Below are 12,618 nucleotides of genomic sequence, written 5' to 3'. Positions count from 1 at the left end.
ACTTCACACTGTAGTATCCCTCGATCATGTGCAGTGTTTACTATAGCATTTTGTAAATACTACAGTATTATCTGCAAAAATAACGCTGTAGTAAATACTACAGTAATGTCCGCAAAAACACTATAGTGAATACTACAGTAATGTTTACAAATAACACAACAGTGAATACTATAGTATTTATACCATAGTATACTATAGCATTTTTACATGTGGGCTCATAACAATAGGCACGATGAAACCTCCATTAGATCCTGTATGGTTGATATTGTTGAGTTGATTTAGCGAGAGGTACAAAGGTTTGAAATAGCAATCTCAGATTAACACATATTTACACCAATGTTTTAGGACTTCACCGTGTTTATGTTGTGAGGTAAGAATATCCTGTGAACCGAGGGTGGTCTATGTGCTTCATACCACAGCCTTGCTCATCGCTGTTGTCCCCGCAGTCGTCCCAGTGGTCACAGATAAAGGACATGGGGATACAGTAGCCATTGGTGCACTGGAACTGGTGCAGAGGACATTGCTGTGTTGCTAAGAGACACAATGTAATATACTCAGCAAAAGAGCAGACATATAGGAAAATTTAATAAATTCATGAATCTTATGTCAACCCATATTCCTGACATATATTTAGTATATATTTTGTGTCTTCATTTGTCATTGTCATTAAAAATGGGATAAATGCATGACTATTTGATTATGTCAAACCATCATTTCTTAATTGGGCCATATATTTTATCATCCTGCTAGGTGTTGTCACGGCTGTTCGAATGATCGGACCAAAATGCAGCGTCGGTTTCGTTCCACATATTTATTGGACTGTGAAACTTGATGCGATACAAAAATAAACTGAAGGAACAGAACAACAAACCGTGACGCAGGAGGAACAAACACACTCACAAATATAATCACCCACAAAACACAAGTGGGACAAACAGCATGCCCTGACCTACTCTATCATAGAAAATAACAACTTACTATGGTCAGGACGTCACAGGTGTCTTTGGTGTTTCAGGTCAAGACTACCCCCTCAAACAGACCATTATGTGACGGTTATCTTCAGTTGAATTTTCAGACTCTCTAGATCTACTGAAGTTCAATTTAACTAACTCTATTGACGCTGTATAGTTAGGTTCCCCTGACCCATTTGACTTACTGCAGTTGGATTCGTCTGAGCCGTCCCGACAGTTCTGCAGACCGTTGCAGTGCTGCGAGTTATTGTAGCAAGCTCCATTGGCACAGGTTTTCTCAGTGCAGCTGGGGTAGTCTGGAGAATAACACACACACAAGGGTTGGGGTCAATTTCGAATTGAAATCAGTCAATTTAGGAAGTAAACTGAAATTATAGTTCAATAATTGAGAAAAGGCCATTTGTGCTCAATTAATTCTCAATAAACTGAAAAGGAGAAGCAATTTACTTCAAAAGTTTTAACATTTGTATTTTAATCACTCCTTGAATTAGCTGACTTCAACTTGAGATGACCCCAACCCTGACACACACACACACACACTCATGCTATAAGGTAGACTGTCATGTTGCACATTTTCTCACAAGATCTCAAAATGGTTGTGGGGACAAAATTGTGACAAAGCAATGAGTTAAATGTGACAATGTGACTGAGGATTATATAGTTTAACTATGATAGACTTTAACAACTTTCTTGTTAAAAAAGGAAGAGAGAATAAAGTCTACTTCTGTATTGCCACATTAAGATGAACAGTGGCCAGTAATAGGAGATGCAATCTGAGTTAACAACGTAATAACCCCTAATTAAAAATCAAACCCTTTGGTGACTAAAGCATATCTAGCTGGAACAAAACCGGAATGCTTCTTATATTTTTAATAAGAAAGGTTGTAAAGTTAGTCCCATATACAATAGAACAGTCTGAATTTGCACATTTGCAAATCCCACAAATTGCAGTATCATTCACTATGAACATACAGTACATACAGTTGAAGTCGGAAGTTTACATACACTTAGGTTGGAGTCATTAAAACTTGTTTTTCAACCACTCCACAAATGTCTTGTTAACAAACTATAGTTTTGGCAAGTCGGTTAGGACATCTACTTTGTGCATGACACAAGTAATTTTTCCAACAATTGTTCACAGACAGATTATTTCACTTATAATTCACTGGATCACAATTCCAGTGGGTCAGAAGTTCACATACACTAAGTTGAGTGTGCCTTTAAACAGCTTGGAAAATTCCAGAAAATGATGTCATGGCTTTAGAAGCTTCTGATAGGCTAATTGACATCATTTGAGTCAATTGGAGGTGTCCCTGTGGATGTATTTCAAGGCCTACCTAAACTCAGTGCCTCTTTGCTTGACATCATGGGAAAATCAAAATAAATCATCAATTTCCAAATGCCTGAAGGTACCATGTTCATCTGTACAAACAATAGTACGCAAATATAAACATCATGGGACCACGTAGCCATCATACCGCTCAGGAAGGAGACGCATTCTGTCTCTTAGAGATGAATGTATTTTGGTGCGAAAAGTTTCAATCAATCCCAGAACAAGAGCAAAGGACCTTGAGAAGATGCTGGAGGAAACAGGTACAAAAGTATCTATATCCACAGTAAAACAAGTCCTATATTGACATAACCTGAAAGGCCGCACAGCAAGGAAGAAGCCACTGCTCCTAAACCGCCATAAAAAAGCCAGACTATGGTTTGCAACTGCACATGGGGACAAAGATCGTACTTTTTGGAGAAATGTCCTCTGGTCTGATGAAACAAAAATAGAACTGTTTGGAAATAATGACGATCGTTATGTTTGGAGGAAAAAGAGGGAGGCTTGCAAGCCAAAGAACACCATCCCAACCATGAAGCACAGGGGTGGCAGCATCATGTTGTGGGGGTGCTTTGCAGCAGGAGGGACTGGTGCACTTCACAAAACAAATGGCATCATGAGCTAGGAAAGTGATGTCGATATATTGAGTCAACATCTCAAGACATCGGTCAGGAAGTTAAAGCTTGGTCGCAAATGGGTCTTCCAAATGGACAATGACCCCACGCATACTTCCAAAGTTGTGGCAAAATGGCTTAAGGACAACAAAGTCAAGGTATTGGAGTGGCCATCACAAAGCCCTGACCTCAATCCCATAGAAAATGTGTGGGCAGAACTGAAAAAGTGTGTGCGAGCAAGGAGGCCTACAAACCTGACTCAGTTACACCAGCTCTGTCAGGAGGAAGTGGCCATAATTCACCCAACTTATTGTGGGAAGCTTGTGGAAGGCTACCTGAAATGTTTGACCCAAGTTAAACATTTTTAAAGGCAATGCTGCCAAATACTAATTGAGTGTATGTAAACTTCTGACCCACTTGGAATGTGATGAAAGAAATAAAAGCTGAAATAAATCCTTCTCTCTACTATTATTTTGACATTTCACATTCTTAAAATAAAGTGGGGATCCTAACTGACCTAAGACAGGGAATTTTTACTAGGATTAAATGTCAGGAATTGTGAAAAACTGAGTTTAAATGTATTTGGCTAAGGTGTATGTAAACTTCCGACTTCAACTGTACATACATCCTACATCTATCATACAGTAAATCACAAGCATCTACTAATAACACTCAATCATGTGAACATGTGTTATCGTCAAAATAGACAAATGCCCACAACCTCTGCTAGCAGCAGAAATGATCTACCGCAAATTAACCAGACAAGTTTTAAAGAACCGTAAACTACAGACCAATCTTATTAAGGAATGTGGATTTAAAATTCTTACTGCAGTTGTTCTCATCAGAGTTGTCCAGGCAATCCTTCACACGGTCACATCGGTACACTTTGGGAATACACTGACCCTCCTGGCACGTGAACTGGTGTGGTCCACAAGTCTGCTCTCCTGAAAACGTAGGAGAACACGAGCACAGAAATCATAAGGTATGTCAATGTAATGTCAAATGGATCAGGAGGAAATTCACATTCCCGTCACTTTATTGTTAATGTCTTATTTTATTTATTGGTACTTTTTACACCCTTTTTCTCCCCAATTGGTAGTTACAGTCTTGTCCCATCATTGCAACACCCATACAGATTTGTGAGACACGAAGGATGAGAGCAATGCATCCTCCGAAACACGACCCCGCCAAGCCGCACTGCTTCTTGACACACTCACTTAACCCGGAAGCCAGGCTCGCTTAACCCGGAAGCCAGGCGTGCCACAAGGAGTAGCTAGAGCGTGATGGGACAAAGACATCCCAGCCGGCCAAACCCTCCCCTTACCCGGACGACGCTGGGCCAACTGTGCCCCGCATGATGGGTCTCCCGGTCGTGGCCGGCTGCAACACAGCCCGGGATCGAACACAGATCTGTAGCACTGCGATGCGGTGCCTTAGACCACTGCGCCACACGGGAGACTAATATCTTATTTTGGGGGCAAGGCATTATTAAACAAAAATTGAAACGTAACATGCAACAATTTCAAAGATTTTACTGGGTTACAGTTCATATAAGGAAATCAGTCAATTTAAATAAATGAGTTAGGCCCTAATCTATGGATTTCGCATGACTGCGAATACAGGTATGCATCTGTTGGTCACAGATACCTTAACAAAAAGGTAGGGTTGTGGATCAGAAAACCAGTCAGTATCTGCTGTGACCACCATTGCCTCATGCAGCGCGACACATCTCCTTCACATAGAGTTGATCAAGCTGTTGATTATGGCATGTGGAATTTTGTCCCACACTTCTTCAATGGCTGTGTGAAGTTGCTGGATATTGGCGGGGACTGGAACACTCTGTCATACATGACAACCCATAGTTGAATATGCAGGCCATGGAACATCTGCGACATTTTCAGCTTCCAGGAATTGTGTACAGATCCTTGCGACATGGGGCCGTTCATTATCATGCTGAAACATGAGGTGATTGAGGCGGATAAATGGCACGACAATGGGCCTCAGGATCTCGTCACGATATCTCTATGCATTCAAATTTCCATTGATAAAATGCAATTGTGTTCATTGTCCGTAGCTTATGCCTTTCCATACCATAGCCCACCGCCACCATGGGGAATTCTGTTGACATCAGCAATCCGTTTGTCCACACAAAGCCATACACGTGGTCTGTGGTTGTGACGCTGGTTGGACGTACTCCCAAATTCTTTAAAACAACGTTGGAGGCGGCTTATAATAGAGAAATGAACATTCAATTCTCTGGCAACAGCTCTGGTGGACATTCCTGCAGTCAGCATGCCAACTGCACACTCCCTTAAAACTTGAGACATCTGTGGCATTGTGTTGTATGACAAAACTGCACATTTTAGAGTGGACTTTTATTGTCCCCAGCAAAATGTGTAATGATCATGCTGTTTAATTAGCTTATTTATATGCCACACCTGTTAGGTGGATGGATTATCTTGGCAAAGGAGAAATATTCCCTACCAGGGATGTAAACACATTTGTGCACAGAATTTGAGAGAGAAATACGCTTTTTTTGCCCATGTACATTTTCTGGGATCTTTTATTTCAGCTCATGAAACACTTTACATGTTGCATTTATATTATTGTTTAGTATATACAGTGCATTCAGGAAGTATTCAGACCCCTTCCCTTTTTCCACATTTTGTTACATTAAAGCCTTATTCTAAAAAACAGAAATATCTCATTTACAGAAATATTCAGACCCTTTGGTATGAGACTCGAAATTGAGTACAGGTGCATCCTATTTCCATTGATCATCCTTGAGATGTCTCTACAACTTGATTGGAGTCCACCTGTGGTAAATTTAATTGATTGGACATGATTTGGAAAGGCACACACCTGTCTATATAAGGTCCTACAGATGACAATGCATGTCAGAGCAAAAACCAAGCCATGAGGTCGAAGGAATTGTCCGTAGAGCTCACAGGCAGGACTGTGTCGAGGCACAGATCTGGAGAAGGTTACCAATAAATGTCTGTAGCATTGACGGTCCCCAAGAACACAGTGGCCTCCATCATTCTTTAATGGAAGATGTTCGGAACCACCAAGACTCTTCCTAGAGCTGGCCCCCTGGCCAAACTGAGCAATTGGGGGAGAAGGGCCTTGGTCAGGGAGGTGACCAAGAACCAGATGGTCACTCTGACAGAGCTCCAGAGTTCCTCTGTGGAGATGGGATAACCTTCCAGAACGACAACCATCTCTGCAGCACTCCACCAATCAGGCTTTTATGGTAGTGGCTAGACGGAAGCCACTCTTCAGTAAAAGGCACATGATAGCCCGCTTGGAGTTTGCCAGAAGGCACGTAAAGTACTCTCAGACCCTGAGAAACAAGATTCTCTGGTCTGATGAAACCAAGATTGCCCATGTACATTTTGACGCTTTGGCCCAGGTGCCAAGCATCACCTCTGGAGGAAACCTGGCACCATCGCTACGGTGAAGCATGGTGCTGGCATCCTCATGACGGGGCAATGTTTTTCAGCAGCAGGGACTGGGAGACTAGTCAGGATCGAGGGAAAGATGAACGGAGCAAAGTAAAAAGTGATCCTTGATGAAGACCTGCTCCAGAGCGCTCACGACCTCAGACTGGGGCAAAGGTTCACCTTCCAACAGGATAACAACCCTAAACACTCAGCCAGACAACGCAGGAGTGGCTTTGGGACAAGTCTCTGAATGTCCTTGAGTGGCCCAGCCAGAACCTGGACTGGAACCCGATCGAACATCTCTGGAGAGACCTGAAAATAGCTGTGCAGTGTCGCTCCCCATCCAACCTGACAGAGCTTTATAGGATCTGCAGAGAAGAATGGGAGTAACTCCCCAAAAATAGGTGTGCCAAGCTTGTAGCGTAATACCCAAGAAGACTCGAGGCTGTAATCGTTGCCAATGGTGTTTCAACAAAGTACTGATTAAAGGGTCTGAATACTTATGTAAATATTTCAGTTGAATATTTTTTTTCATCATTTTGTAAAATTTTCTAAAAACCTATTTTTGCTTTGTCATTATCGGGTATTGTGTGTAGATAATGGGGGAAAACAATGATGTAATCATTTTTAGAATAAGGCTGTAACATAACAAAATGTGGAAAAAGTCAATGGGATTGATTACTTCCAAATGCATTTACACCAGGGTAAACTTAGTTTTATATTTGATATTCCGTGGATATTCGGTATCTCTCGTCAATAGCGATTGAACCAAGCATGCCATAACTATGAAGATGGTATATTATGAATCAAGGGTGGATGGAGAAATATTCAGACTCTTTTCATAAATTTTTGTAAATAATACGATTTCGGATTTCAATCTTCAATAGTCTTAAACAAAGCATGACATGACTATGAAAATGACAAGTTCAGAATCAAGGGAGAATGTACAAAACTCCACGGCTTTTTCTTTTTTGTAACATCTTTTTTTGTTCATTTTTTTGCTTTCAATCTTCAACAGCTCTTACACAAATCGTGACATGACTATGAAAATAATATATTCAGAATCATGGGAGGATGGACAAAAATCCATTTTTTTTTTTCCAATTCAAATTTAGTTTTTATATATCATATACAGTACCAGTAAAAAATGTTGACTATTTTCTACGTTGTAGAAAAATAGTTAAGTTATCAACACTATGAAATAACACATATGGAATCATGTAGTAACCAAAAAGTGCCAAACAAATCAAAATATAGTCTATATTTTAGATTCTTCAAAGTAGCCACCCTTTGCCTTGATGACAGCTTTGCACACTCTTGGCATTCTCTCAACCAGCTTCACCTGGAATGCTTTTCCAACAGTCTTGAAGGAGTTACCACATATGCTGAGCACTTGTTGGCTGCTTTTCCTTCACTCTGCGGTCCAACTCATTCCAAACCATCTCAATTGGGTTGAGGTCGGGTGATTGTGGAGGAAAGGTCATCTGATGCAGCACTCCATCACTCTCCTTCTTGGTCAAATAGCCCTTACACAGCCTGAAGGTGTGTTGGGTCATTGGTCTGTAGAAAAACAAATGATAGTCCCACTAAGCGCAAACCAGATGAGATGGCGTATCGCTGCTGTGGTAGCCATGCTGGTTAAGTGTGCCTTGAATTCTAAATAAATCACAGTGTCACCAGCAAAGCACCGCCACATAGCAGACCTCCACCTCTATGCTTCATGGTGGGAACCACACATGCGGTGATCATCCATTCACCTACTCTGCGTCTCACAAAGACACAGCGGTTGAAACCAAAAATCTCAAATTTGGACTCAGCAGACCAAAGGACAGATTTCCACTGGTCTAATGTCCATTACTCGTGTTTCTTGGCCCAAGCAAGTCTCTTCTTCTTTTTGGTGTCCTTTAGTAGTGGTTTCTTTGCAGCAATTTGACCATGGAGGCCTGATTCACAGGCTCCTCTGAACAGTTGATGTTGAGATGTGTCTGTTACTTGAACTCTGTGAAGTATTTATTTGGGCGGCAATTTCTGAGGCTGGTAACTCTAATGAACTTATCCTCTGCAGCAGAGGTAACTCTTGGTCTTCCTTTCCTGTGGCGGTACTCATAAGAGCCAGTTTCATCATAGCGCTTGATGGTTTTTGCTACTGCACTTGAAGAAACTTTCAAAGTTCTTGCAATTTTCCATATTGACTGACCTTCATGTCTTAAAGTCATGATGGACTTTCGTTTCAATTTGCTTATTTGAGCTGTTCTTGCCATAATATGGACTTGGTCTTTTACCAAATAGGGCAATGTAGAAAATAGTAAAAATAAAGAAACACCCTGGAATGAGTAGATGTGTCCAAACTTTTGACTGGTACTGTACATATATTATATATGTACAGTACCATGTAAACATATTTTTTTTTGCATAGTCATGGCATGCTTTGTTCAAGAGCTATTGAAGGTTGAAAGCAACATTTTATCTTTTTTTTACAGTGTATTTTTCTCCATCCACCCCTGATTCAGCATTTACCATTTTCATAGTCATGGCATGCTTGGTTCAATAGCTATTGATGAGAGAAAACTGAATATCCAATACAAACACATTTTACCTCAGGATTCTAAACATTGAGGGAGATATGCAACAGCTTTGTCTTAATCCCCAGGAATAAGACATTACTACATTTGAGAATATTTGAGCTGTTGAGATGCAGAAACTCTGCTGCCCTGTTATTTTTAAATAAAGTCAAATTGTAAGATACATTACTCCTGACACTTGATATGAAATTGTGATGCAAGTGTAACACCCCCATACATTTTGCAAATTCGTAACATATTGTACGGTTTTCAAATTCATAGCATATAACACGTTTTGCTCATTCGTAACTTATCATACAAAATGGCTGATGGACATACACAAATGAATGCATACCATACAAAACGTAACATATCATACTTAATGGAGTGTCTCAGATTTATGTACAGAATAATATGACATTCTCTGAGACCAGGTTGAGATTAGACCAAACTGTGTGAGGTCAGGGCCTGGATGTATAAAGCGTCTCAGAGTAAAATGTTGGTCTTAAGTGAGTGATATCCAGAGGAAACTGGCACCCCATGTAACCCAAAGTGAAGCCTTGTGAACTTGTACGTACTGCAGGTTCTCTGTTCGTCTGAGCCGTCAGTGCAGTCCTCCTCCCCATCGCAGACAAACTGGAGGGAGATACACTCGCCTCCCGTCACACACTTGAACTGCTGGGAGCTACAGGATGGAGGTGCTGCCACACAGAAATACACAAGGGCCCATATTCACAAAGCATCTCAGAATATGATGTAGGATCAGTTTTCCCTTTTAGATTACAATGGCAAAGTGTCACACCCTGATCTGTTTCACCTGTCCTTGTGATTGTCTCCACCCCCTCCAGGTGTCGCTTATTTTCCCTGGTGTATTTATCCCTGTGTTTCCTGTCTCTCTGTGTCAGTTCGTCTTGTATGTTCAAGTCAACCAGCGTGTTTTTCCCGTGCTCCTGCCTTTTTATTATCTTCTACTAGTCCTCCTGGTTTTGACCTTTGCCTGTTTTTCTGGACTCCATTCCCGCCTGCCTGACCATTCTGCCTGCCCTGACCTCAAGCCTGCTTGCCATTCTGTACCTCTGGAACTTTGAACTGGTTTTGACCTTTTGCCTGTCCATGACCATTCTCTTGCCTACCCCTTTTGGATTGTTAATAAACATCTTGGACTCTAACCATCTGCCTCCTATGTCTCCATCTGGGTCTCGCCTTGTGCCCTGATACGAAGATTATATGGACAGAGAAGACCTGATCCTACTCTGTGATGCTTCATGAATAAGGCCCAGGACAAGTTATGCATAGGGAACTATTCAATCAAAACCTATAACCCAGTGCCTGGCGTTTTCAAATACACTCAATCAAATTTGAATTGAATTTGATCTGGTACAGTTAGCATCATGTTCAATATGTATAAGAGAAAACCTGAAGCCATGTACAGTATAAGGAATTCCAAGATCATGGTACCGGTGATACTCACGACAATTGAGCTCATCAGAGTCATCTGTGCAGTCCTTGGTTCCATCGCACCTCCAGTCTAAGTCAATGCACTGACCGTTGTCACACTGAAACTTACCACTGTCACATTGGCCTTCAAAAAAAGAGAGTTCAGCGGTCAGTAGCACAGTTAGTGTGGTAACTGCGACTTGTTAAAAAAATAAATAGCTTAGGGCCCCCAAAAGGCTAGGGCCAGCTCTGACTGCACGTGTGGTTATGGATGTGGGTACGCAGACCCGCAAGCCACTGCGGCCCCTCATGATGAGTTCAGATTTTTTTTGTGACCCTCCCCCCCACCCCATCACTTATCTAAACCATTAGAATATCAAATTGTACACTCCTGGATAGTCTACAGAACTAGCGAACCTTTATCATTTCATGTCTTGATACTAATGATATATATGTTGTACTTTTCGATAGACAAAATGACATGATGTGAAGGAAACAAATGATAGTCTTCAGTGCATTTGAACAAAACTGACATTGAGATGGACTATCTGTTAATAACATATCTTTGAATCTCTTCATCTGGTAGAATTTGCTAGAAAAAAATAACATTTTACTGTTTCCCTGAACAATAAGTAACAATGTTTATGACAACTACAGCTACTGTTTCGTCTACTTTGTACGGCCTGTGAACCCTACCGCATGTGACGGACCTTTAAAAATAGAGTTAATTATTGCCCATAAATGCAGTCAGGGCACATCCTATGACCTTGAAACTCATGAGAGATGAGTCCTTGATCATATAGCTGGTTTTAGATGACCAAATCATGTCATCATGTAATACTTTTCAAAGGAAATACATCTTCATACATATTGATAATCAATCAGCTACTCCGTTTTAAAAAACAATAATTTCATGACTTCTTTAACCTGTTGAGCTCTAAAGCAGATATATTTTACATTCAGATAAATCTAAATGTGCGCAGCTCTAGAGCAGACATATCTAACATTCATATAAATCAAAATGTGTGCAGTTTTTAGTAAATCTAACGATTCATACTGTTTGTCTATAAAAATAACAACCAAGAAATGTTTCAAAACATATTTGGATCCCCCTACAATTCTAAACTTAACATGTCTACACGATTGCACATTATAACTCATGACATTCTTTGCTGAAGGAACCTGTGGTATAATAGAATAAGGTCAGCACACCTATGGATCTTGGTTAGACCTGTGGTAAAAACTAATCTTTTTTTATGTTTGGGGCTTTGGGCATTTGGCTGCACGTTGCATTCTGGAAAGCATATTGAACACCTAACTGTTCAACTAAGAGGACACTTTTCAAATCATGTAGAAAGACAATGATTCAATAAATTCAATAAAACTAAAATATTGCATTATCTCTGTGCCATAAATGCAATACGTCTACTATAACAATTTATTAAAGTAAATTAAAACAAACAGTAATAGACACGTCCTTTTTTTCAAATCATACATACCTTGAGTAAGCTGAATTCCTTGAGAGAGCAGTAAGAGAGACAGAACATTTAGACCTAAGAGGTCCATCTTCAAGCACCCTTTAATCAATACTCTCTTTTTTTGTTTGGGTATAAATTAGTATGATGAACAAAATTGATTCATACTCAATCTTAACTATCACCTATCTTCCCTCTAAGCCCAGTGTAAACCAGAGTGTCTTTTGGATGAAGTTTTCGAAACCCAAATGACATAGGGTCCAATTTGAAGTACACAGCTTTTTATGACTCTCTTTTACATGAAATTCATCTAAGATTAACTTGTACTGGTGGAGATGTTGTCCACATCAGCAAGAAAACATCCCCAGTCATTGTTGTGCAACAGGAAGACAGGAATTGTTCTTTTCATCCTGGTTTTGAAAGATCAGATCACACCAATCAAGACCCATTTTTAACTACAGTCGTGGCCAAAAGTTTTGAGAATGACACAAATATTAATTTTCACAGTCTTTAGATATTTTTGTCAGATGTTACTATGGAATACTGAAGTATAATTACAAGCATTTCATAAGTGTCAAAGGCTTTTATTGACAATTACATGAAGTTGATGCAAAGAGTCAATATTTGCAGTGTTGACCCTTCTTTTTCAAGACCTCTGCAATCTGCCCTGGCATGCTGTCAATTAACTTCTGGGCCACATCCTGACTGATGGCAGCCCATTCTTGCATAATCAATGCTTGGAGTTTGTCAGAATTTGTGGGTTTTTGTTTGTCCACCCGCCTCTTGA

At 40.4% G+C, this 12,618-nt stretch overlaps 1 protein-coding gene across 1 annotated transcript in view; it reads right to left on the bottom strand.

The window, feature by feature from the left end:
* lrp2b (low density lipoprotein receptor-related protein 2b) overlaps positions 1 to 12,068 on the bottom strand; it is a 125,649-nt gene extending 113,581 nt beyond the window's left edge. Inside the window, exons 1-6 of the mRNA XM_014158653.3 lie at positions 11,856 to 12,068; positions 10,391 to 10,501; positions 9,498 to 9,620; positions 3,743 to 3,859; positions 1,157 to 1,267; positions 415 to 531 (exon numbers count right to left, since the gene is read on the bottom strand). Coding sequence (XP_014014128.2) covers positions 415 to 531; positions 1,157 to 1,267; positions 3,743 to 3,859; positions 9,498 to 9,620; positions 10,391 to 10,501; positions 11,856 to 11,922 — 646 coding nt within the window. The 5' untranslated portion in view covers positions 11,923 to 12,068. The remainder of the gene's footprint in view (positions 1 to 414; positions 532 to 1,156; positions 1,268 to 3,742; positions 3,860 to 9,497; positions 9,621 to 10,390; positions 10,502 to 11,855) is intronic.
* Between the last annotated feature and the right edge of the window lie 550 nt (positions 12,069 to 12,618).

This window comes from Salmo salar, chromosome 19, assembly GCF_965601325.2.
Source record: "Salmo salar chromosome 19, fSalSal1, whole genome shotgun sequence".
NCBI classification, from domain to species: domain Eukaryota; kingdom Metazoa; phylum Chordata; class Actinopteri; order Salmoniformes; family Salmonidae; genus Salmo; species Salmo salar.
The sequence above is the reverse complement of the archived record's forward strand: the minus strand, read 5'-3'. Positions and strand labels throughout refer to the sequence as shown.